Source organism: Meleagris gallopavo, chromosome 22 (genome assembly GCF_000146605.3).
Source record: "Meleagris gallopavo isolate NT-WF06-2002-E0010 breed Aviagen turkey brand Nicholas breeding stock chromosome 22, Turkey_5.1, whole genome shotgun sequence".
Lineage (NCBI taxonomy): Eukaryota > Metazoa > Chordata > Aves > Galliformes > Phasianidae > Meleagris > Meleagris gallopavo.
This window is the reverse complement of record NC_015032.2, coordinates 8,573,589-8,600,482: the sequence shown is the minus strand read 5'-3', so window position 1 is coordinate 8,600,482 and position 26,894 is coordinate 8,573,589. Positions and strand designations below refer to the sequence as shown.

At 42.7% G+C, this 26,894-nt stretch overlaps 2 protein-coding genes and 1 long non-coding RNA gene across 3 annotated transcripts; all 3 read left to right on the top strand.

Moving 5' to 3' along the window:
- Positions 1-463: 463 nt before the first annotated feature.
- LOC109370771 lies at positions 464-4,983 on the top strand. The gene is made up of 3 exons (XR_004161861.1): positions 464-686; positions 3,478-3,814; positions 3,910-4,983. It is a non-coding gene; the product is annotated as an uncharacterized LOC109370771 (long non-coding RNA).
- A 2,292-nt stretch (positions 4,984-7,275) lies between these two features.
- ZNFX1 (zinc finger NFX1-type containing 1) lies at positions 7,276-19,379 on the top strand. Its single transcript, XM_010722442.3, has 13 exons — positions 7,276-7,409; positions 7,677-9,821; positions 10,379-10,510; positions 10,830-10,978; positions 11,185-11,328; positions 11,824-11,932; positions 12,165-12,427; positions 12,565-12,704; positions 13,021-13,175; positions 13,832-13,977; positions 14,350-14,460; positions 15,165-15,260; positions 16,864-19,379. The coding sequence occupies exons 1-13, from the start codon at positions 7,358-7,360 to the stop codon at positions 19,291-19,293; spliced, it is 6,072 nt and encodes a 2,023-aa protein (XP_010720744.1). The 5' UTR covers positions 7,276-7,357; the 3' UTR covers positions 19,294-19,379.
- A 228-nt stretch (positions 19,380-19,607) lies between these two features.
- Positions 19,608-26,829, top strand: CCNDBP1 (cyclin D1 binding protein 1). The gene is made up of 11 exons (XM_010722441.3): positions 19,608-19,781; positions 19,876-19,935; positions 20,480-20,559; positions 21,237-21,318; positions 21,725-21,821; positions 22,852-22,925; positions 23,228-23,304; positions 23,757-24,010; positions 24,547-24,607; positions 25,596-25,642; positions 26,027-26,829. The coding sequence occupies exons 1-11, from the start codon at positions 19,715-19,717 to the stop codon at positions 26,133-26,135; spliced, it is 1,008 nt and encodes a 335-aa protein (XP_010720743.1). The 5' UTR covers positions 19,608-19,714; the 3' UTR covers positions 26,136-26,829.
- Positions 26,830-26,894: the final 65 nt, after the last annotated feature.

Sequence of the window (26,894 nt, the reverse complement as noted above, 5' to 3'; positions counted from 1 at the left end):
GCGAGACGAGCGGCTCGGTTTGAGAGCTTGATCAGAAAGAAAAAGGGTTGGTTTGGGTTCGCTGAACGACCCTGCTTGCTGTGTTCGCGCGCGAGTTTCGACCGATAACACCGGGCGGGTTTTGAGCGCTCTGCTGGCAACGCCGCACCGCCCTTAACAGGGTTATGCGCGTTGTCTCTCCGCTTTGTTCAATCCCCTTCGGTCCAGCAGCTGGCCGGTGCTTCCCGCCGCCCACGGGTCCGTCTGCCAGGTTTTAAGGATGAAACTTCGTACCAGAGCGTTTTCCATTAATGCAGTCATTCATTTACTCACATTTTTGGCTCCACAGAAACATAACATCTTACGTATGTTTTTATATAAAGGAAATGTGTTTTAGTCATCTCTAAAAGCAGAGGCCAATAAAGCAGTTCTGTGGTTTTTAACAATTAAAATCCATCACCTCTATCACGCTGAGAAGCACTTTTGCCTTTTTTATCTTGCAGCGGGAGTTTCAGAGCTGGCCAACATCTGCATTGCATTTGGGAGTCGCCTTGGGCTGCGTTCCCTGAGCTTTGGGCTATAGGAAAGGAAGCCTGTGGGCTTGTATGTAGTGCTCAGTCGTCGTTATCAAGCTGTATTTGACTGAGGCATGAGCAAAACTGTCCTGGTGCACCACCCAAGGCCTGGATGCGCTGCTGCTCATAACAGTGAGTTCAAATATCAGCAGGAGAATGAAAATTGAACAAAGGGCTTGAAAGCAAAATCTGAGAATTTCTCATTCACTGGGTGCTGTTCCTTCTTGCTTTGATTAAGACACATCCAAAACAAGAAGTAGAATGTGGGGTTTTTAATCAAAGCTGTATCTTAATGTGATGGAGTGAATTAAGATAGTAAGGGCAATCTGCACTTTTCTGAGAGCTTACCATTGCCATCTTGACACATCGTAATTTCTTCCAAGCCTTTTGAGTTAAGTGGCTCATCTTAATTCCAAAAGGACAGCTAAATGAGCATTTTTATATCACAATCTAAAACGTTCCCAAGGAACCAAATAAACAGATAAAACTTGAACACTTTATTTAAGGGAGGCTTTAAAGATACTGGAATGCATTTCGTATCCTTTTGCCCCTAGCCAAGCTTTTGAGTTCCATGACTCAACACTGCAAAGGAGTCAGGACCGACACTAGATATTTCTGTGTGTGTGGATAGCACAGTGTGACATACGCACTGCGTCCAGTTTTTAATCTAGAAATATCCCCTCCGCACTGAAATAACAAACCAAATCCACTTCTATTCCTAAAAAGAGGAAGTAGCAATTTTTTTATCTCTTTCCCTATGTAAGTCTAAGGTCATGCTAGAAAATGTTGATAGTTCTGTGAAATTCTGTCTGTACTAATCGATACACCCACCTTGTGCAGTGAAGAATTGTACTGATTTCTTGTATAAAATATGTAGTTTAAAAGTCTCATATCAGATTTTGGCATTAGTGCAGGATGAATATATCAAAACATTTTCAACCCCAGAAAGAATATCCCCAAAACAGCATTGTATCCAATAGAAACACACACAGTGGTGTTATTAACCAACTGATGTTCTGATTGCCTCTGTAGAGGGCACTTCATGGGGTCCCTTTGGATCCCAAACCATAGTCAGATAGAAATCAGCCAAACAAGCCTAGAATCTCTCTTGCTGCTTTAACTTAGTTAAAACATTTCATTTTCCCTCACTCCAGCCAAGCCAAGCATCCAGAGGCTCAGTGTGGGAATAAATCCTGGGTACTGTGCATGCCAGCTGACAAAGCTGCCCCTAGACCACCTTGTTTCCAGATGAACCATCACTGTGCTTGAGAGTGGCAGTGCAAGAACAAACAAATTGTGTTAAGGCTGTATGTTTAAACCTGTGTTGCTAAATAATGCCTGATGAGTAAAAAGTATGCATCCTTACATGGTTTTTTGTTTTGTATATAATGATGATGATAATGATGATGGCGATGCATCTATTTGCACTTTTCATTTCCTAATCCTCAAGTAGGCTCTGCATTCTTTCTGGGGAAAACACAAAGCTTTTGACAGGGAAAATAGATGAGATTCATGGTGTTTTCTTTGTATTCAAGGAGTAATGCCAAAAAGTCTTCATAGAAGCAAATGAAAGTGATGGGCAAGCACCAGCCAATATATTATATGTATTCTAAATAGTAAACCACCCTGAAATGAGAGTGAAACTAAGTCTGGTTCTAGCTGTTGCTACTAACACTTGAAAAATTGCCCTTAACTTCCCTTTTTCTTTGTGATGTAATTTTATAAATGTCACAAACAAAAATATTTGCAGGATCCAAACTTCTATTGGTAGTAACATGGTTCTGCTTTTATTCTCTAACTGTAATAGTTTTCTGGTAAACAAGTTTGCAACATTTTCCAAGAAAGCACAATGATCTAATCTCTTTATTTCCCTCTCAAAGGGAAAAGCCTTTGATATTTGTGATGAAAATTGATGAGTTTTCTAGCGTAGTGGTGGATACTTCTGCAACTGGGGGTCTGCTTAGTGGGAGGGAAAAACAAACAAACAAAACAAAAAACTTCTTAAAATGAAATATCTGTCCAAGAAAAACAAGGGAGAAAATGTAGCTAGCTTGATGGTAGTTTAACAACCAAACCAATGCATGTGCATTTGGTACGACTGCCCTCGGTAATATTAACACACCATGATGTAAGTGGTATTCATGGTTAGAGCCTTCTGCTTGGTGACATCTGAACTCCTGCTTCATGATCCTAACTTGTGTCAGAAAGAAAGAATTCTCTAAGGAAAGGGAAAAAAAGGTGGCGAGTCATGGCAGTACTATTTTTCTTGAATCATCAGAATATCAAACAGCCTCATTTTTGTTAATCTGATGTCTATGTATAACCTCTGAGCATAGCTTACATCTTTCTGTGCTGTTACGTAAAAAAATCAGTGCAGAATACATTTGGATTGACAGTGCTCACCTTCATGTTTGAATTGTGCTGATGACCGCAGGACAAGTAGCCTCGCTCTGAGCAGTTTTCTCAGATGCAGCAGAAGAAAGCATTTGTTCTGTTGCTTATGTGTCTTAACCTAGTTTTTAGGTTTTCTGCCAGCTTGTTGTAATTCTGTGTTCTTATACTAACAACAGAGAGGAGCATTCCAGTGCCTAAAAGGCTCTTGTCTCTATTTAGTGTTTGTGTGATAAAGAGGGCATAGGGCCTATTTTGAGCCTTTGTTTGTCAAGAAGATAAATGCACATCATTGAGAACAGACAGAAGTATCATCCCACAGTCAAAACTTTGTAAGCACTGAGACTTGAAAGATGCCTTCGCCAAAGCATGATGATGTAGTTGCTACTATGGAAGGCAAATGAAAAATGAATAAGCATGAGGGACTCATTTATTGGTGGGTTCGTGTACGTATTCACAGTTAACATCTTGGATACTGAGGAGCTATTCCAGGAATCACTCATCTGATTTTCATGTTTGCTTTCTGTCACAGCTCCAGTGCTCTGCCTGTCATGTTGTAAGGGAACGAAGGGAAAAAGCTGGCAAAAATGCCAGGCAATGCAGTCACTCAGCTGCCGGCCTTCCTGACAAACAGCTCTGCTCATGCACCTCCTCACTAGAACTGCAATGGCAAAGAGGTCAGCATCTACTTTGTATCTGCAATGACACAACTTCGAACAGTAACAGCAGTTTGTGCTCTGTGGTGAAGGAGCTGGTACCTCAGATGTGCAAAGGCCTGTGGAAAGCCTTAGGGATACCATTGCTGTGGTGTAGGAGAGCAGGAGGAGGGGCTGTGCGAGGAGGGAAAGGAAGGCCCTGCACTGTGGGAGGTGAGTGGCTGCAGGGCTGTGGTTGTGCCGTGCAAAATTCCACAGGGATGGATCTAATTTTCCTTTCCATTCTTTTCCATTTTCTTCCCCTTCAGACTTCAAAGTGCCTGAGGAAAAGATGAGTATATACAACTTTCATGGCACGTCCAGATCTTCCTTTCCTCACTGCTATTAGGGAGCGAAAGATTTTTTATACAAATTACTTTATATAGACACAGTGTTGTTAAGGAACGTGGCTGGACGTTCCTTATTATCTTCATTTGCACCCTCAAAGCATTCCATGATCTTAGACATCCAAAACAAGGAACACCTGCTGACCCCACAGTGTGGGCCACGAGCTGTGCTCAGTGCTGTGGCATGCGGGTGGCAGGTGGCCCCAATGGCCCCAACAGCCCTGATGGCCCTAATGGCTCCTCACAGCACTGCCATCTCTGCTTTACCTTTGAGCCTTTTATTGAGGATGTCACACAGTCTGCTCCAGAACCCCAGCCCTGCCTTGTGTTTACACTCCAACAGATCTACCCAGGATTTATCTCCACGTGCAAGGTATTTGGTCCTGCAGTTTAACTTCAACTTGATAGAGTGGGAACTTCCTTTCATGAAAAGTACCATTTTTAAGATAGCTGTGAATGTTGTTAGGACAGCAAGTCATATGAAAACATTGTTACTCTATTGCAGTTCAGTGTGTTGCTTCTTAATGGCATAGATGCCATCTTGCTGCAAACATTGGAAGGGCAGGCTTCTTAGCAATTTAAAGACAGCTAATTTGGTGGACAGAGGTAGCAGTTGCTATTCTGGGATCATCTTTAATAGTAAATTTTTAACGAGAAAAGACAGAATTGGTTGGATGTTCTGTTCCATGACTTCACAGCTGGAAAGTGTTACACTGCCATAAGGAAGGCTGGAAATAAATTAATCATTAATCTGTACTGCAGTTTTGTCATATAATGTCATCTTTTGTCAGCTTGGCTTCCAGACAGCAGTAGGTTGTAGTCCAGTTAACACTTTTAGAGTAAGGATCACTAAGATTGCAGCATCTGTTAAAATACAGTCTGTGAGTACAGTTATGTGACATGGGGACTTCAACAGTCATTCAGTTTCAGCAGTCCTTCTTCGGCCTGCTTGTTCCATGCAGTGCAGTTTGCTGTCTCCCTCTGTTGTGCTGGTAAAATTGTGGGACTCTGGTATATCTGAATCAATGAAAAGATCAAGGGTAGAAAAGCAACTCCTTTCCTTTTTACCCTGGCTAATGTAAGTGATTGGATTTTCTGTGCACTCATATGAAGAGTTGTATCAGTGCAACTGACAGTGTTGCAAACCGCTAGCTCAGTAGAGTATGTTGTGCAGAAGCGATTTATGGGGACTTTTGCAAAGTCCTCTTCTCATATAATTACACTGAAAGTAACATTCCAACCAAGCAGGCGTAGCACTCACTGCTAAGCTAAGGAAACATTCTCAAACACTATAGTGAGGAGCGGATTTAAAGAAGTATTATTTAAAGAAGTGTGTGTGGAAGACACTGGATATGATTCAGAACCTGCACACTGCAAGGCCAAGAGCCCTACCTACTTCCAGCATTTCAGAGCTATTGGCTAATTCAATGTGAAACCAGAGCAAAAAGGAAAATCCATATGTTATCAGATGCTCGACTCACAAGTAAGTTCATAAACATAAGAAGGTCTCAATGGTTGGGGTTGTATGCCACATGTTTGACCACTGTACAAGTGTACAGCAATATTGTATGGGCATTCAAATTGATATGAGAAACAACTCATGGAGTGGTGCTAAAAGCAGAAATATGGGCAAGCTAGAATATGGAATGGGATTTAAAGCTTGTTCCAGAACTCTTTAAAGTCAAAGAAAGAGTCAAAGAAAGAGTCAAAGGCTCTGTTTTCAGTTAGAGGTTATCCCAAATAAGTGCCTTTCATTGTTATACAGATGTATACTTCTAGGTCTGGGTATTAAAAAGTGCACTGGAAAAGAATTCCCAAGATCAATTTAATATTGCCAGTGAGCCATATATGTATTTCAGGCTTCACTCCTACCAACTAATTCTGCAAGGCCATGTCCTTCAGCTTCCAAGGCCCAGTTGCAGAACTAGATTTTTATTGTTGATGTATAATCTAAAAATGTGTTTTACTTTAACCCAACTTGAAGTACAGAGACCTGGAGCACTATTTTTGGTGAAGTATGCAAATAATTATGTACATGAATGGCTTATCAATCTCAGTAGCCATTTGTAGTCATGTGTACTGGAGGTAGATGTCCAGACAGGTAAGGATTTTGTGACCCATAGGATTTGTATTCAGGTAGCCTTGTTTATTGAGTTAGCAAATGGGGGTGGGAGGAATGTTGGTTTTGTTTGTTTGTTTGTTTTCTCCAGTTAAAAAAAAAAAAAGGTGGAAATAGTTCATAATTCATTTTAGAGAACTGCAAGTCTAAGAACAGTTGGGAAAGCAGTGAGCAGGTTTACTTCTTTCAAAATCACTCCAAGGGCATGAATTATTTTAACATTTTTGTCTTCTTTCTCCCTTGGCTTTGTAAAAAATCTGTTTATTAATGTATTATGAACAGAACCCGTCAAAAAGCATGTTTTCTCCGTTTTTAAAGGTGTTATGTATTTGCATCTGAAAAATCCAGTATGTACTTCATAGATTTTCATGCAGGCCTCCTGCGTGACTTCTTGAATAGCTGACAGCACAGGAATGCCTCAGCCTGTGTATTCTGCCCAATGCAAATATCATACAAACATCATATGTAGACATATTTCTAATTCTGTAAAGCACAGTTAGTTGAGCCAGGTTTAGGTTCATTTTTTATTACTCATTTTTTATTCCAGTGCAATGAGAGGCTCTGCTTAAGACCATATAGAGCTCTAATTGTTATTGGTAATCTGCAGTCCTTTGTGCTGTTGAAGAAATAATGATGCTAACGGATGATACAGCAAGCACTCTGTAGTGGTTTTATGCCCAATAATTCGACTTTACTTGGTTGGATTAAATGTCTGATGGAGCTGAGAGAATACACTGATGAAACATTATTGCACGAAGGAAATTATTGGTGAGCTTCCCAGGTAGTCATAGGAAATATGAAATTATTTTAAAGGCTATTTTTGCCATTCAGCATTTACTAAGGGAACAAAAATGAAAGTACAAATTACCCTTTTAGAAACACTTTACAACAGCGGTGTTAGCATGCCAGTAGTTGTGGAAATGCGTCAGATCCTACGGGTAGGCGACAACGGCCTTATGTCAGTCTGTCATTTAGCAGCTGCTGCTGCAGAAGGAGGGAGAGGTACGGATGCTGCCTCTTGGAAAAAGGGCTCCGGCACAGGGGGGTGGGAAGCGATAGTGGGGCGGGTATCTGCCCGGAGTGCGGGCTGAGCCGCCGTGAGACACCGCCTCTGGGAGGACTCGGGCGTGCGGGCGGAGCTTACGGGGAAGTGGAAAGCGAAACTTTTCTTGGGGAGAGCGTGGGTGGGGCTGGGTTGGGTTTGTGCTGCTCACAGCGGAGCGGCGTTCTGCCCCACGGAGCTCCGCGGAGATGGACGGCGCGGGGCATAAGCCCCTGTTCCGGCAGCCCCGAGCGGGGAGAGGTAAGAGCCGGCCGCGGAGCAGCGGGCTGCTGGGGAACGGGTTGGCACGGGGGGGATCCCTCCTTCCCTGCGCTACGGCTCCCTGTCGGGTCTGTGCTCCTGCATTTCCCTATTCACCCCCAGCGCCTTCTCGGAGCCCGTGAGGCTCAACAGCAATGTTTTTGCCAAAATACTCACGCTGTTGAAAGGCGGGTTAATATGGTCCATCATCATTAACAAGTGGTTGGGGTTTTTTGTGTCTTTTTTTCTTTTTTTTTTAACACTTAGATCATCCGGATATTGGGCTTATACAGAGAGGCAGAAGTGGAATAAATTATGTGTCAGACCAGACTAATAAAGCAGTACGTCAGGCAGAGGAAGATCCTCAAGCCAGTAATTATACTCTTCTACCTGGGAAAAGAGGGGAGAGTTTTGTTGGCACTAGAAGGTTCTTCAATCAAGGAAGAAGAAATCAGGATGGATCAGTCATCAGGGGAGCAACAGGACATCGGAATGAGCAGAAGGATGGAAGGGGAAGAAGGCATCAAGGGGGACAAACACACGAGAGAGCTAGAGGATCCCAGAATGTGCAAGAAAATGAGAAGAGAGGAAGGAGCTATCAAGAGGGACAAGCACATGAGAGAGCCAGAGGATCCCAGAATGTGCAAGAAAATGAGAGTAAAGGAAAGCAGTATGAAGGTGCACAAAGGAGAGCCAGAGGACTGTGGAATGAACAAAATGATGAATCTGGGGGAAGAAGATACCAAGGTGAGCAGGGACATGAGAGGGTCAGAAGGTCCTGGAATGAGCAAGCAAATGAGGATAGGGGAAAAAAGTATCAAGGTGGACAAGTCCAGGAAGATGCTAGAGGGCCAAGGAACAGACAGGAAATTGAAAGTAAGGGAAGGAGGATGTGGCCTGCAGGGAATCCTCATTTCAAACAGAACTCTACCCCAGGTGGCACCCGGCTTAGTGAACAGCCTCAGCAAGTTAAAAAGGTTGGCTACAAATTCCTAGAAAGTCTTCTCCAGAAAGACTCTTCTGAAGTTGTCATCACACTTGCTTCGAGTTCAGGTTTCAAAGAACTTCTTTCCCAAACAGCTATGAAACCCAGTTTCCTTCAGCTCATTTGTCAGGTGCTTCGAAAAGCATGCAGTTCCCGAATGGACAGACAAAGTGTCCAGCAGCTTCTTGGAATGGTAAGGGAGTCCAACTTTCTCAAGATATGTCTGCCACAGTATGTATCTGATATGGTCACAGAGGCAGTCCCTGCTGTACGACATCAATATCCTGAACATATTGGCAACATCATCTTGCTTCTTCAAGATCTGATCAGTATTTTCCCATCTAGCTCTGTACAGAAAATCTCCATGCTCTTGACAATCTTGCCAGCATCTATAAATGCCCTGAGAGCTTCTGGTGTGCAGATCACGGAAGAAATGGAGAAGAACCTAAATAAAGTCGAGATGCTTGTGCAGCACCTCCAGGAGAAGAGACGTGAAGGCACACTGAGAGCTGATAACTACACTCTTATGCAGCCTCAGGCTGACAGCCAAGAAGAAACCTATCGCACAATGACCATTTATCCAACCTATGATGAGTTACACCATGATACGAAACCTTTTCTACGTCCCAATATTGTTTCTGGAAGATATGAGAGCACCAACATTTATCTCGACACCCATTTCCGGCTTTTGAGAGAAGACTTTATAAAACCCTTAAGGGAAGGTATCTTGGATCTTCTGCAAAGCTTTGAGGATAGAAGTTTGAGAAAAAAAAGATTTGATGACATCAGGATCTACTTTGATACACGGATTATTACCCCTCTCTGCTCCCCATCTGGTGTTGTTTACAAGGTCCAGTTTGATGTAAAACCACTGAGGTTTGTGCGATGGCAGAATTCCAAACGGTTGCTATATGGATCCCTTGTCTGCATGTCCAGAGATCACTTTGAAACGTGCCTTTTTGCCACTATTTCTGAACGAGATAATGCAGAACTTGCTAAAGGGATTGTGCAGCTCAGTTTTAATGCACAGAGCCGAGCACTGCTAGCAGATGTTCAGCCTTCAGATTACTTCCTTATGGTAGAGACAACTGCCTACTTTGAGGCTTATCGACACGTGTTAGAAGGGCTACAGGAAATTCAGGAAGAAGATATTCCATTCCAGAAGTACATAGTGGAATGTGATGTACAGGTGAAGAAGCCAGCATACTTGACAATGGATACTAAATACAACTTTGCACCCTTGATGGAAGATAACCCATCAGATGAAGAAATACATGTTGATGGTTTGAGAAAGCAAAATGTCCAAGTTCTAGATCCCAATCGGTGGCCTTCAATGGAAACCTTGGGATTAGATGAGTCCCAGATGCAGGCACTGAATCTTGCACTCACCAAGGAGCTGGCTATTATCCAAGGACCTCCCGGAACTGGTGAGAAGCACTTGCTTTAATTCTCATTTTATAGAGTTCTCTGTGAAGTTTAGGGAAGTTCATTTAAGGAAACTAAGTCCAGAGAAAGTCAGCAGTGCTATGTCCAGTGCATTAGTCCCATGCCTAGTTGATGCTTTAGTAGCACAGTTATTGTAAGCTATTGGGAAGAATGTTAAAATATTCTGAAATAGCTGTATCTGACCTTACACATGGCTGATTTGGTTGCCTATAGACACCAGATGCACTGTTGGCACTGCTTGCTTATAGGAATGAAAATGTTTCAACTATTTGATAGCACAGAACCTGCTAGAACATGAAGAGTGTTTAGCCCTGATCCTCTGTATGAATAAAGCATTTCAAGAGTAATTGCAATTGTTTATAAATAGCACCTAAACTTAACAAGCACCACTGCCTGTATTCTACCAGTATACGGGTATTTTATTTGCAGCAAAGTATTGTGTTAAGCTAGTGTTAGTGACTTGAGGGAAGCAGTGGCAGGGAGAACTTGCATGTAGAGGGTACGTTATTCTTTTTCTGATTCTGAGCATGTTTTTCAGGGAAGACTTACGTGGGTTTGAAGATTGTTCAGGCTCTTTTGACTAATAAGGATGTGTGGCAAAGGACTGATCAGAATTCTCCCATCCTTGTAGTCTGCTACACTAACCATGCACTGGATCAGTTCTTAGAAGGTAAGACTATCTGATAAGTATGATGAAAGTGAGGGCAGAAATTATACTATAACTCTTGCTCTGTCCTACCCTCTGCCACGGTGACCTGCTTTGTGGCTTTTTCTAGTGACTCTAGCCTATTGATGCACAGTGAGCGGGGAGGGAAGGGAAGAAAAACAAAATATAACCTTCAGTCATACCAATCCAGTGTAGGATGTGCAGACAAAGGGTGCTCTCTCTATCCCTTATCCTGAAAAAAAAAGAGAAAAAAGAAAAGAAGAAAAAAAAAACAACACCAGAATTTGCCTCTGTAGTACTAATATTTCTCTCTCATTCCCAGGAATATATACATTCCAAAAACGTGGGATGGTGCGTGTTGGGGGGAGAAGTAGCAGTGAGATCCTAAAACAGTTCACCTTGAAGGAGCTGAGGAAGAAGAGTGAGTTCCGACACAACTTGCCAATGCATCTCCGCAGAGCTTATGTGAATGTACGTGTAGAGTTCACTGGAAATGATGGTAATGGGCTACCTGTCCGTGGGAGAAACTGACTTTCTCTACAGCTGCTCTTTCACCTTGTCTTTAACACCAACGTCAGTCTTTTTGTTGTTCTTTATGCATGTTATCAGTTTCTTGTTCTCCTGTTTCTGAACTTTGTTCATCTGTATATGATGATGCCTCTCTTCTCTCTGAGCAGATAACCTATGAACTGAAACATGCTGAGGAGGAGCTCCATAAAGAAGCAAAGCTCTTAGAGTGTACAACATATGGAGTGCTGCATGAGCGCCACTTGGAAGCATTCATTGCCCCCCAGCACTGGGACAGTCTGAAGACTGGTCTGGTAAGAGTTGCCTTTTCTGTCAGTCAAGCTTTGAATCATAGCTTTGAGTCAAGCTTTTTTACTTGACTTTATGAGTCAAGTATGCCTTATGAGTGAATGCTTACTGCCTTATTTTTAAATGAGTCAGGTTCCCCAAATATGCTTCCTTTAGCCTCATTCAGCCTCTACAAGAGTAAGAGAGTGAAGGGTGAGCTATGCCATAGTGACAGTAGTCACTAGACTTGGCAGAGAAGTGGAGTTAAAATCTGTATCTTTAAACTGCAGAGATTTTAAGTGATCCTTGTCAATATAAAAATACAAGTGCCCAAATGAATGCTTTAAACTGAAAGGAAGGAGGGATGCCGTTTTTGAAGATGTGAGGCTGCCTAGACTTTCTGGCCATGGAAGTTACTTGGGGGTGTTGTTCCTAGTTGCCCTATGCTGCAAGGTGCTGCTTTATCATCATCCTAAGCCTGAATTGGAACATGCTCGACTGATTTATTTTCTTTATAATAGGATGATGATGAATTTTCCTACAGTGCTTCACAACACTCAATGATTCTGGAGTGGCTGGGCCTTGGTTTTACTGCCTTCACCCAGAGGAATATAGAGGCCGAGTATCCAGGTAAACAGAAAAACAAAGCAAGCAAAATAATCCTTTATTTTCCACAGGTATCTGCCAAGCAGTGCATGCATACCAGAAAACAGACACTGCTAGTTAACAGAGGCTGGAAGATGCATGACACTGTAAGGCAATGGAGAGATTAACCTTAATTTTCAGACGATGATCTGACTACTGTATTGTGATTTTGCTAGAGTGGCTGTGACTCCCTGCATCTAACTGGTGAATCTCACAGGTGGTGAGCAGGAAGAGAGAGAGGAGGAGCAGGAAGGTGAAACAGAAGAAGAGCTATTGGAGATCCTAGAAGAGGCTGACCTGATTCAAGCTGATAGAGTGATTGACGATGAGGACTCGGCAAAGCTTCAGAGGAGAAAGGAGGAAGAGCACAGGGCAGTTCATGAAATAGCCAGTATGCTGTTGGCTATGAAGCTGGAGAATGAGGAAGAAGAAGCAGAATGGAATGAGGAAGAACCACAACAGAAGTCTGCACAGTGGGAGGTAACTGTAAACATTAGCATACTGTGGCTCTGCTTGTCTGTGTAAGGAATAATTTGGGTGACCAAATATAGAAATACAAAATAATATTTGTGCTGTAATTGCTTATTATGGAGTGGCATGGTTTTTTTCCCCCCCAGATATCTTCTTCTCAGAGGAAGAAAATGAAACATAAGATGAAAGCTGAGCTCCATAAATTGAATGCAATGTCTGAGGCAGAGGCCTATGCTATTCGGGATCTGTGGCAACTTGACATGAACTCCCGCTGGAGGCTTTACAGGTGACAAAGATACTTTATATCAAGCAAAGGTGTCAGAGACTGTCAGAGTTCAAACACCTTCTTGCAGGCCAAAGTTTTTTATCCATACACGTTCAGCTTGTTATCTGAACAAACTTCTTCTTGTAAGATATTTGGTTTTACCCTGCCTGCATTGGCAGGGCAGTGTTGTCATCTCCACTGTGTGTGCTGGGGACTGAGTACAGATGCTAGTCATGTCTTTCACAAAGGGCAAAGAAGTTGAACTGAATCCACCTTGAACTTTTGGATCACTGTTCTGTTCTCCTTTCTGTGGGTACTAATGCCTCTTTCTTCTCAGGCTTTGGTTGCAGACCTATCAGAGGCTTATTCGGCAGAGGATTCTTCAGCACGAACAGCAGTACCAGGCTGCAGCTGAAAGGCTAGCAGAACTGAGGCTGCAAGAAGATCTCTGCATTCTGAAGGAGGCCAAAGTTGTGGGGATGACAACTACAGGTGTGAAGCATTTAGGAACTAAGCCAGTGCTGCACTGCTTCCAGTAACAGTTAAAGGACCTTGTTGTTAAAGGATTGCTGTCCTTTAACCCAGTCTGCGTGACAGACTGGGTCAGGCTCCAAGTTAATCTGCAGCCTTCTTCATTTCTGACTTCCTTTGCAAACATGGCTATTGCAGAAATAAGTTTTCAGTTTGCACAAGCAGTTTTTTATTTACTTTTTAGCAAGATTCTTCTAATATTAACGCTCAATTTCTTGTGCCTGAGTTAAATGCTATTCATTTCTGCACTGCCTTCTCCACATCACCTTTTGGTGAGCAATGATAGCATAAGTCTAGTAGTATGAGTCTTTGGAGAGGTAGTTTGGGGTTTACTTGTGTGTTGATCAATGTGTTCATTACGTATCCTGTGTTTGAAAAGAATCAAGAATGGGCCAAGGTGAGCATAGGACTCTAATCCTCCCCTAACAACTTTCTGCATAGAAGCCATCTTTGGCATTGGTGCTGTTTTAAAATCCGTATTCTAAGACTAAGCTTTTTGGAACTTTGGAAAGAACCCCAGACTTTTCTGGAACGCAGTTTAACCCTTCTCTGAAAACTTTATCATATTGCCTCTGTGTAATTGCACTTACTAAGGCTTATCTTCTGTTTTTGTCCAGGTGCTGCCAAATACCGTCAGATCTTGCAGAAGGTAGAGCCACGAATTGTAATTGTGGAAGAGGCAGCAGAGGTGCTTGAGGCTCACACTATTACTACTCTTAGTAAAGCCTGCCAGCATCTCATCCTCATTGGAGATCACCAGCAGGTAATATTTGTGACAGACGCCTCTGACTTTTGTGCAAATCAACTAGAATCTTTTTACCAAACACCCAATGCAAAGGGTTGCCAAAATATACTGCTCACCAGTCTCCATGGATACTGCAGGTGCTGTCTCCTTTGGTTATAGAGTAGAGTTCCTGTGGGATTTATCCTTTAGTTTAACTGACACAATTTGATATGTGCTGGAATCCACTTCAGTTAGCACAGCACCCAGCTTTGCTACTTAGCACTTCTGCAAGAATCATGTTTCTGGCCTTTTGACTGGAAACCAGTAATAGAAAGAGATTAATAGGAAAAAAATATCTTACTAATACATAGGATTAGTGCTGTAAAAATACTCCTATCCCTTCTTTTTCAGCTGCAGCCTAGTGCCAATGTTTATGACTTGGCAAAGAACTTCAATCTGGAAGTGTCTCTCTTTGAACGACTGGTGAAAATTGATTTCCCCTTTGTATGCCTAAAATACCAAGTAAGGAACAGATATAAAACACTCCTTTATTGCATTTGTACTTAGGTTGTTTAAAATTTATAGTACATTTAAGCTTTTATATTTCTACTCACAAAGTAGTCTAAAATAAAAGAATGTGCTACTTCATTCCTGAAAAGAATGGTAAGAGCTGCCAAACTGAAATTGTATATTATGTCTATATGTCTGATTCATTCAGTTATGTGTCTCACAGCACTGTGGTTCTCGCAGTTCTTAGAGCAACAAACATGACCTATTGTGGCATATAAAACTGTTCCAGAAATGTGGAGACTGACAGCAAATCTTTTTGGGCTGCTTCCTGTTAAATTGCTACAACCATTATTTCTTGGTGCCTGGAGAAGTTAATTCTACCTCCAGCAGTCCTGTATTAAAATAGCTTGAAAGAGTTGGCTAGAATGAGGTGTAAGCTCTTATTCTCTAGAATGCTTTTGTTCTTAGATTTGCACTGAAACCAGCATTCTTATTACAACAGCCTTGCCAAATGTTACTGGGGTACCACTCTCCTGTGATTGCTGGCAGTGGTAGTGGCAGCAGGAGTGGGATGGGAGATGTTGCCTTCCTGAGTCTTACTGAAAAGTCACCCTTGTCTTGCATTCAACAATGATATGTACAATAGAAAAACAGATTCTTAGCAGGGAAACAGGGTGCTCCTTCCTCAAGACCGATAGATCTGCTTTGTGTTTCAGCACCGCATGCGTCCTGAAATTGCCCAGCTTCTCAGTCCTCATATTTACCAGAATCTGGAAAACCATCCTTCAGTCTTGAAGTATGAGAACATAAAAGTGAGTTTTTAGTAGTCCAAGCACTTTCTCTTGCCCTGTTACTGGTTAAAGTAAGTTTCTGTAAAATGCAGCGTTAAAGGATTTAAACTTCTCACATCAAATTTAGCTACTGAAATTAATACCTGATCCAGGGAAATGTGAGATATAGAATTAGGCAAGTAATTTGCAGTTCTTCTGGTATTGCTGATCGTAGACATTGGAAATGGATCCAATATTGATGACTTATTAAAATAACAGTGAAAAATAGAAAAAGGATTAAAAAAAAATTAGGAAATTGAAAATTAGGAATAAATATTAAGCAAAACTTGAGGCATAATTTGTGAAGTTCCAGTGTAAGACAGGTGACTTTGTTATTGGAATCCTGTTCAGGGGAGTTCTTTGTTTGGGCACTTTACCAGTATACAGCCTTGGATCCTTGAAACAAGTGACTTAGTACTGTCAGAGAAAGAATTGGATGTGGTTAGAGGATTACAGTAGCTCAGCCTGCTTAAATCTCTGTTGATGAAAAGATAGTACTAGTTAGCTAAAAGCTGTCTAACTGGATGAGAAAAATACACCAAAACCAGTAGAATGCTGAAGCTGATAAAGTGAAAATTAATAGTGACGTGATGTAATGGCAAGCATAAGCTATCTAGAAAAGTGGCATGTCCTCTCTTGGTATCTTGAAATCTATATTAGGTATTCTGTAGAAGATGCTTTCATTAAAAATAACCTACCGATGAGACTACAAAATTTTACCCCATTTCTTCCATGGGATTAGCTAGTCTGGAGAATTTTAAACAAGCTTGAGATACTGAAAGCCATCAAAACTCAATCCACTCATCTAGTACAATACCAACATTGGTGAGCACCGAATTAAATTGTACAGCAATGGGTGCTACATGCAACTATGGACTCCTTGAAAACCAGAGATCTATATGTGGTCCACAAAATTGTTCTTTCCTGATAAAAGCAGTCTCTGGGTTTTGGTACACAGCTCAGAAAGTCCTTGCAGCTGGAAGAATTTCAGTTAGTAGATAAAAATAAAGATTTTGAATGGGTGGGCAGACAGCTCTATACCCCTGGAGCTGATGAGTGACTACTGGAGTCCCTAATGTTTGAAGCCTCCTTCGTGGAAAATCAGGCCTTCTTGCCTTCTTCCTCTTTCCACTGCAGCAGTGGAGATGGGATTTTTGCTATTCAGTTTTAGGCAAATGCTAAACTCTGTGCACTGTTTCACAACTTGAAAGTAAAATAGAATGAAAGAGAAACAGAACTGCGGCGATTTGGAAAATGTTAATAGAACCAAATTTTTGATTTTGCATAACCAGAAAATGTATTGTAAAAATAACTCAGAAAAAGGTAAGGAATAAAATCATCCACGGGGCCTGATGTCATGTTAAGATAATGAAATGTCCCTAATAAGCTGAAGTACCATTAACAAGCTTAGTCACTTCCGATGAGTATGTTATGGACATCAAAAGAAATTGCCCCAGTATGCTCTAACCACATATTGCATGCTCCTTTAGCAGAGCAGTCATTTTAGTGGATGGTCAGGAACATAGAAACAGGCTGTAGTGACAAGTAGAATTCTGTTTCTAAGATTCTCTTTCTCTTGTTTCAGGGGGTCTTATCTAACCTTTTCTTTGTGGAGCATGACTTTCCTGAGCAAGTCATCCAGGAAGGGAGAAGCCATCAGAACATACATGAGGCACAGTTTGTGGTGGAACTTTGCAAATACTTCTTGCATCAGGATTATCAACCTTCTCAGATCACCATTCTCACTACTTACACTGGGCAGCTTTTCTGTTTACGCAAGCTCATGCCAGCCAAGACTTTTGCAGGTGTGAAGGTTTATGTAGTGGATAAGTACCAGGGAGAGGAGAATGATATTATTCTGCTGTCACTCGTGCGGAGTAACAAAGAGGAGAGAATTGGGTTCTTGCAGATCTCTAATCGGATATGTGTAGCCCTATCCAGAGCTAAGAAGGGTCTGTACTGTATTGGAAATATGAGTATGATGGGCAAGGTTCCTCTCTGGAGCAAGATCATTCACACACTGAGAGAGAAAGGTAACATTGGCCGCTCACTGACACTTTGCTGTCAAAATCACCCTCAGACCATGACTCTGGTATCTACAGCAGCAGACTTCAGCAAAGTCCCAGAAGGAGGCTGTAGTCATCCCTGTGAATTTAGGTTGGATTGTGGACATGTTTGCACAAGAGCATGCCATCCATATGATGTACAGCACAAAAAGTATCAGTGTCTGAAGCCTTGTCAAAAGGTGCTTTGTACAGAGGGGCACCGCTGTCAACAGTTATGTTATGAGCCATGTGGACCATGTATGGTAATAGTAGAGAAAATTGTCTCTAAATGTGGCCACCTGCAGATGATGCCATGCTCATGTCCAGACAGTAAGTTTATTTGCCAAGAACCTTGCCATAAAAAGTTAAACTGTGGGCATACATGCAACAAATACTGTGGGCAGGAATGTACTACTCGATGTCCTGAGCTGGTTACAGTCTTTCTGCCATGTGGCCACAGCCAGAAAGTTCAATGTTGGATCACTGATGAGATGAATCAGAAACCTATTGAATGTATGGCTAAGTGTTCTGTCAAACTGGAGTGTGGTCATGAATGCTCAGGTTCCTGTCATGCCTGCTTTGGAGGAAGATTTCATGAGCCATGTAAGAGCCCATGCAAACGCTTCTTGATCTGCTCCCACAAGTGTCAGCAGCCTTGTACTACAGAATGCCCTCCCTGTCAGCTTGACTGTCAGAACCACTGTGTCCACAGCAGATGTAAAAAGAAATGCGGAGAGCGCTGTTCTCCATGTGCAGAACCATGTGAGTGGCGGTGCCAGCACTACCAGTGTACCAATCTTTGCTATGAACCATGCAATAGGCCTCGATGCAATGTACCATGTACTAAGCTGCTGCGCTGTGGTCATCCTTGTATTGGATTCTGTGGAGAGCCTTGCCCAAAGAAGTGCCTTGTTTGTGACCATGAGGAGGTTACCCAGATCTTTTTTGGCTTTGAGGACGATGAGGATGCACGATTTGTACAGCTTGAAGATTGTGGCCACATCTTTGAGTCTCAGGGCCTTGATCGTTATATGGATGAAGATGATGATGCCATCAAGCTGAAGGTGTGCCCTATCTGTCAGACACCAGTCAGAAAGAGTTTGAGATATGGCACCATTGTGAAAAAGCATCTGGTTGAGATAGAGAAGGTGAAAGAGAAAATCCAAGGCCCAGCACGGGAAATTGAGTCAAGCAGACAAAGACTGCAGGCTGCGCTCAGAAGTAAGAGTGTTCTGAAGAGAAACTTACTCAGTAAGTACCTCATGTTGGAAGATAAATTAAAAGCCTCTGATCTTTCCATAAAGAGCATTGGAGCAATTGAGAATCAGCTTAACTTCTATGAACGTATAGCTGACCTAACCAGTTCTCTGAGCAAAATTGATGCAAAGGAGCAAAAAGGGCTGAAAAAGCGTCTAGATGAAGTCCAGGAGTGGCTGGATAAGCCACGCATCAGTTTTACACGGCAGGAGCTCATGGATCTGCAGGCTGAGATCCAGAGATTGACCTATCTCCAGCACCTCTTGTCAAGGTTGAAAGGGACAAGCGGAATGATCTCTGCGACCCTTGCAACAATAATTGCCATGTTACGTGAGATCTTGGAAGGGACAAAAAGGTTCACCGAGAAGGAAGAGGATGCAGTGAAAGCTCAGCTGAAGCGCATCAATGCTGCCCTGCCCCTGTCGGGACTGGGGATCACTGACGCTGAGCGAGTGCAGATTGTCAGCGCTATGGGCTACCCGCGTGGCCACTGGTTCAAATGCAAAAATGGGCACATCTACGTGATTGGGGACTGTGGGGGGGCGATGGAGAGGAGCACGTGCCCCGAATGCCACGCGGTCATCGGGGGCGCAAACCACGCTCTGGACAGCACGAACAGCCTTGCTTCTGAGATGGACGGAGCGACCCACGCAGCCTGGTCCGAAACAGCCAACAACCTGCTCAACTTCCAGGATCTCCACCGCCTCATGTAGCTGCCTCTCTGGCAACGCTTCTTCTCTTCCCGCCCGTTCCTCGGCTGCTCGCTGCTGTCTGTGTAATCAATAAAACGTACATCTCCGCGCTCTGTGCCAAACCTCGTCCTTTCGCGCAGGGGGAGCGCGCGTGACGGGAGGATTTTCCTAAAGGGGCGGAGCCGCCTCTTCTGCTCGGTTCTCCGGAAGCGGATGTGGCGTACCTCAGCCGATAGGCAGCCGTACCGGAAGTCGGTGTGACGTACTGCAGTAGATGGGGCAGCTCTGCCGGAAGCGGATACGGCGTGCTGCAGCCGACGGGAAGCGCTGCCGGAAGCGGATGTGACGTACTGCAGCCGACGAGCTGCCGTGCCGGAAGTTGGTGTGCAGTGCCGCGGCTGACGTCCAGCCGTGCCGGGGCGCACGGGGTGCTCCCGCAGGCATGGAGGCACGGGAGCTGCTGCAGGAGCTGTGCGGCTCGCTGCGCGCGGTGCTGGCACGGGTCAGAGGTGGGGGTCGGGGCCGGGCGGAGGCAGAGACGGACGTCGGGCCTGAGGTTGGGCCGGCTTTCCGCAGGCTGAGACTTTTTGTCTGCATTTACAGAGGGCGAACCGGGCGAAGGCCGCGAGCCGTTCGAGCCTCCGCGCTTCTGGGACGCGCTAGGTACGGGCCGGGGAGCGGACTGGCACCGAGGGTACCGTGCTGGGCCTGGCCGCCGGGTGGGGTGGAGGCGTTGGGCCGCGGCTGGACTGGTCCGCAGCAGGGCTGTGAGCTGCAGGTGGAATCCCTGGCAAGCGGGTCTTCAGCCGGGGGTTTTGCACTCCTCCTCAGCTCTCAACCCGCTGGTGTTGCAAAGTAGTAAAGAGTATGAAGCAGTTTTTGCAATTATGTTTTTAAAGCATTTGATCTCTTAAAGCCTTATCAACGTTCTAGTGAAGGTGTCCTGGAGCAGATGGATGTGGGTGTGGACGGCAGTACTAGCTAAGCGAAAAGCTGGCAGTGAATACATGCCTTATACATGCAGTGTGTGTGGCTCAAAAGCTCCATGGAAATTTTCTTTTGCAGTGTAATTTAGTAGATGTTTTTTTCATACTTGGGAAGAAGAAATAGTGGTGGCTGAGAAGACAGTGCTAATCTACTGACTCTATTCTACTGGCATTTACCTGAGAGAATTTCTAATTTATTTTTCCCCCAATATCCTGTCTAGGTCAGGCATTCAAGGTAACATCACAAGAAGCTACGAAGCTTAGTCTAGCATTCTCGAGGCCTCCGCTGCCTTCTGCAGAGGTTAGTAAAAACCTCCCACAGAGCAGAAAATTTCTGTCTGTGAGACAAGTTTGAGGTATCTCCCAGTTCATTTGACTAAAACACAGTTATTGGGTTCAGCATAAAAAAGGGGACATTCATGTAAGTTATTTTTTTTTTAATATGTATTAATCAAATTCAAGAATTGCCTTGAAAACTAATTTATGTAAGTTAGGAGATGTCTTCTTGGATCTTTTTTTGTAATCTTCTATAACTGATTGCTGATAGAGGGTGAGATACTGGGCAGTGTAGATTTTTTCTCTTAACAGTGAGTGGTGTTAAGTTTTCTGTTAATTAATAGAATATTAACACTATATGTTTGAGGAAGGATAAAATAAGCACGTCGATTTGAGAATAATTAAGCTATTTTTTCCTCTCTTCACCTCCCTTTAACCAGGATGTGGTGGTCATACAGCATATATCAACTCCTGACCCATACAGTGAGCTTGCAGCTCTAGCAAATTATTCTCTTCTGTGCTTTTAGGATTCACAGAAACATACTGTCTCTTCTTGTTGTTTGTTTCTCCATTACTGTGATCGTGACTATGGTTCCTTTTTCTTACAAATAATGTAGATTTAAATGATTTCTTTTGAGGCTTTCTAAATGCACTGTAGCTGTGTGATGTTCCTAGTCATTCCTTCTGCCTTCCCATTTTCAGAATTGTCGAAAGCTGAGTGAAGATGTCCAAAATGCCATTCTTGCAGTTGCCACAGTGTACTACTGGCTCCCCAAGGGCCAAGGTGAGAGAGTGATGGCAGGATGGTGTCAGTTCTTTCACCACTATGTGAAGAAACCCGGTATTTCACAGCACAATAGATTTGGTCTATGCAGGAAAATAAGATAACATCAGCAATGTCTTGTCAGCTATTCTATAGACTTGCAGCATGATTGTGAATGAACTTGGCAATTTACTCTTGGTGGTTTCCATCTATGAACAAATGATGGTATAGAAAATGGTATAGTTTATCAAGCATTCATGTTTATAAAGTGTTGAAATCTCTGTCTAAAGTCTTTTTAGAACTTTAGAATTTAGGCAATAGATATTCTTTCTCTAACTTTATTTATACTGTGTGTTTTTGCAAGTCTGTCTATTCATCTATGTTAGTTTCTTCCTTTTTAGCAACGTACTTGCTGTTTCTCAACCAGGTACTACACTTCGGAAGATGGTACGAGATGCTACCACTGAAGTATTGGAGGGAATGATCCAGCTCACAGAAACAATTCTCATTTCTCCACTGGGGAGGTAGTACTTTTTCAGCAAGAAGAAAAGTTGCAAGTATACTCACTAAGGAGCAGCAAGTGTAGACTGCACTCATAAGGGAAGTGGGAAGGCAGGAACTGAGCATTGTTATCAGGCAGGTAAAGGCAGCAGACTCACCAACAAGGGACCTGTCCTCCAATATCTGATTGAAGAGAACAGTGCTGGTTTTGACATCTGTCAAGCCCATAGCAACGGTTTCAAACTGTAAAGTTAGGCCAACAAAATAAGAATTGGGTTTGGAAAGATTAATTGGCATCACACACCTTCCAGTGGTTGCCCAGCCAGTCTATTGCAATTAGTTGGGTCTGAGGTCAAGCCATAAATCAGGACAACAGGTCTGGATTCAGTTCGGAATCAAGGAGAGAATCAACACCAGGGACAAATGTGGCTGCAACACAGCTGTGATGTAGCATAAGCAGGACCTAGTGAGAGACCCTTGGTAAAAGCATCTCCTATGGTAAGGAAGAACTAGGTCTCACTTCTAGCATTCTTCAAGTGCATCTGCCTAGGTAGAGAAGAGATTTTTCATCCTGTCTGTGGCAAGGAAAAATGCTGGGAGTGGGATTTCCATGATGGTGCTTGATACTGTTTATACTGTTTGGCAATTCTTGCTTGTGGAGTGAATGGTGATGGTAACTGTGTGACTCTCTGTAGCTAGTTAGTGGACCACAATCTTTCAGGGGAAAAATTATGCAGCCTCTGTATTTTCTGATTAATTCCATTCTCTCTAGGCAGAGATCAGCTGTCTTTTCTGATTTGGATAAATACTGAAAGTTAAATAATAACATCTAAGGACTTTGAGGGGTCTTTGTAAGAAACTCCTGCTTCTTGTACTAACTAAACTCAGTAGGATTTATTAAAGCATCTTGTGCTTTGCATGGTTGTGAAATGCCAGTGACAAGCTAGTTTGCCAGTATTTTTTCAGCTGAGCCCCTTATAGTGTGCACAAAAATAAAACAGCCTAGCAGGCTATAGTGTTACTCTAATTTTGAGAGCCTCTGTTTTGTTTCAGCTCATCTCAGGAGCAGCTTATATCAACTGGTGGTGTGTGGGAGGCATGTGAGCAAGTGTGCAGCCTGCCACGAGGTGAGTATTGTGTATGCAGACCAATGGAACTAGGATGTGTGATCTCAAAATATTGGTAACACTTGAGAGGGGCATTTTAGACAGTACAGTGTAGGCTTACTCATTCCTCAGAACCCTACTATTCCCTGAAGTATGGAAGTCTGCTCTGATTATTTGTAAAGCAATACAGTATAGCTCTGAGCTTTGCAAAAAATTTGATCCTATGATCTTAAGATCTAATGGTTGCAAACATAGGTGAATGCTGGTGCAAGTGGATTTGAATCACTGCAGTGCTACAGTTTTCTTTGCTTTTCCTTTTGCAGATAACCAGGCAGCAGTTGTGTCAGTTCTGTCTGCATTTCTAGGTGTGGTCAAGGATGCTGTGGAAGAGATGGAAAATGTAAGGACACCCCTAAGTTGCTGAGGAACCTGCAATGATTTCTCTGAAAGAACACAAGGATATACAGGCTTTGATTTAGCTTGGTTCTAGTATGAGCAAAAGTATTATCTTATGCCTGTATCTTACTGAGGTTTTTAAACCTGGATCTGGTTTAGCTTACATAGAACTTCATGGAAGCTATGTTCTAAACTGCGTTTGTGGTTTTAGGTTGATGTAAGAATGGGACTGTTTGCCAGGTTCTTGCAGTTTGCCATATTGAACAGGAGTCAGTAATTCGTTTTTCTTAATCCGGTCTTACTGGAGTGAACAGAGCCTGGCAGCAGAGATGCTGGTTGAAGAGAGGTTCCTCCATAAATTATTTGTGTGATTTTTAGACCATGTTTTACTTATCCTCCTAGATATTGCTGAAATGGATGTTAGGCTATAGGTTTTCAATGCATGTGTGTTCTCAGGCTCTGGTGGAAGAACGAGACCCCTACAGTGATATCATAGAAGACGAGGAGCTCGGCTTTCGGGGTAACAGAGATACCTATTGGTCAGAAGCTGACCGGAAGTTGCTTGGCTCCTGCATGGGATTAATGAAGGCTTCTAAAGCTTGCCTAAAGAAGGTCTTGAGTGTAGTGAAGGCTTATGGGAAAGCTGACTCTCCAGAGCAGATTGCTCAGCTGGATGACCTTGCAGACATTGCTAATGAGATCAGTCCAAGGTAAGCCACCTCCTGAACTGTGTTTGTGGTTTTAGGTTGATGTAAGAACAGGACTATCTGCCAGGTTCTTGCAGTTTGCTCTATTGAACTGGAGTCATTAATTAGCTTTTCTTACTGGAATTAACAGAATCTGGCAGCTGAAATGCTTCTTTGTGCTTCAGAGTAGTCCCTGTTTTACTTGAGGTCTAGAAAACAGACTGGAAAAACCTTTCTGATACTTAAGTTGTGGCCAGGTGGTGGAAACAAATATGAAGACTGTTATATCATAGGCTATTGAGAGTTTTGCATGTCAGGAAAGGAACATGTGCTACTGCTTAGAGTGGAGTTGTGACTATGGCTAGAAGTAAGGTGGGAGTTGCACATAGACGCCTGAGGAGGTGTTGTGAAATATTCCATGGGTATAACCAGTGCTGTCTCCTTGTCATTCCATACCTGACTTGCATTGAGGGTGGATGTAGGATTTGACCAGGATCTGTGGATTGTGCAGGTGGGGTTTTCTTCCATTGCACCCCTGGCACCCCTGTCTTCTATTCTAGCGTTGATGAGCTGGCCCTGAGCATGTACCCACCTATGAACCATCTGGCCGTGCGTCTCAATGTAAGTTTTTGCAGCCTGCATATGAATCTATTCACTTGGCTGTAAAGAAGGGGAGGAAATTGAATTTGGGGAATTGTGTCTTTCAGAGAGAGGATTTATTACTGTCCCTGTAATAAGTTCTTATGCATGAAAAGTCTTTTGTACACTTAGCTACCTTCAGGTGGAAGTGTATTCTTCATCTTTACTTCAGGGAAGAGGATGTCTTCTCTTGTGTTTACTCTAAGCTACGATCCATAGAGATGTCCAATGACATTACTCAGGAAAGTGAGGTATAGGATTGCCAGTGTACTGCACATCTACTTTTTTCTCTGGGCAATTTAGATTTGCTCAAATAAAGTGATCTTAATTCGATTAATAAATTAAAAATTCTCACAGCGTCATTAATCACATGCTTCGCTTGTTAAGTGAAAAGAGCTGCTCAGAAAGGCACTGGAATCTCCATCTTTGAGGATATTCAAAATCTCGGGGGGTCAAGGCTCTGAGCAAGCTGACAACTCATAGATTTGCCTTGGTTTGAGCAGGAGGTTGCACTCAGGTGTCTTCCAGGGGTCCCTTCCAACCTAGATAAGTATGTGCTTTCTCATAGCTGAAATGTTTAATTCTGGTTTCATACATTCACGAGTAGCTTGAAATTTTTTTGTTTATGGTGTATTGCCTACTATCAACTTGCATTACAGTCAGTCACTTAAAACTTCATGCCTTTTTGTTCTAATAGATTTATCTTTTTAAAGAAAAAAAAAACAACAACATTTTAAAGTATACTTTAAAAAACGTCTTTCTTTATTTTTACCTGTCCCAGACAGTGACAGATTTGGAGATAATCCCACCATGCCAGTGTTAGGTGACTTCCTTTTGCATCAGAGTTTTTGGCAGTTTTACTTCTTCTTGGTTATGTTAATCATCTCTGCACCTCCCCTTTCTTTCCAGTTAGTGCTGGCCCCCACCCCCCCCTTCTAAGCTTACTTATTTCCCTTTTCTTTCTTTGTAGGCTGCTAAATTGGCCTCAGTGTTAAAGAAAGTCTTAGAGATTACAAAGTGAGTATGAGTTACAATTTATGAGCATGTGTTCGCTGCTGTGAAGGTTAATATCTCTACTTCCTGTCAAAGATGATTCAATTGTAGACAGCAAATGCTGTCATACTGGAGTACTTCTGATGTTACCCAGACACAACGCAATAGGAAGAGGATGGCAGGAATGAAAGAGATTACTGCTGAAGATGGATGTATGTGTCAAGGTTTGAAACTAGAGATAAGGACATGGGTTCTTCCTTGCTCAAGCACTGTGGGGCTACAGAAGTCCTGTTTTAATACTGTAGTAATTCAGCACTTTACAATACCAATGTGTTGGGGGGATTTTTGGATACATAAATATAAAAACCCCCAGGAGGCCTTCCTAATGAATTTCCTCCACTTTTGCAGGACAAGCCATGTATGTCCACCATCAGAAGAAGGCTGGGTGCAGTTTCTAACAGGTGCAGTAGATCACAACATGGACAAAATCAAGAACTTCACACAGGGTGAACTTTAGCTCTTCTGTTTCCACACGTGTTACTGCCACTAGCTCTGATATATGCTTTTCCAGTGAATCTGGCCATTCTCCAGCTACAGGGAGAATAATGAGGACAGTGTTTTTAAGAGGGAACTTTACTGCTGCCTGGCAAAATTTGCCCAGAAAATCCCTCTTTGCAGTTGCAGAAGATGTCATTTTGCTTGGACTCTTGAGATGGTGCAGTGCTTCATTTTAATGCTGTGAATATGTTCTGTTTCTCAGACATTACAGCTACTGTGGGGTTCAGAGAACAATAAAATGTTGCTAGATTTGTGTTGTTAGCTGCATCTATTTTCATGTGGCAGAGAATATATGCAGAAGAAAAGAATCTCCATTCTCTTGCAGTCAGCCAAAGGAAGTGTTTAAAAAAAAAAAAAGCTGTATTCTGTCTAATCTTAAGGAGGAGTGAATTCTATTCCTCTGTTTTATTCCCGAAGAAAGTGGTAGAAAATACCTGCTGTATTACCAACTTCAAGAATCTGTAGGAGATCAGAATATTTCTCTAGAGGAGTGCTACATCTGTCACTTTGAAATTCTACAGTATGGTTTTTTTTTGCCACAGGAGAGAAAGAATGACTAAGCACTGGTGTGTTCAGCAGGAATGCACACAGAAACCTGGTATCTGCTTGAGCACGTTGCCAATCTTTTTCACAATAAAGTTCAGCTTCCCAGACCCGAGAGTGGATATAGTGATGGGATTATAAATATGATTTTATTTAAATTTTTAGTATCAATGCT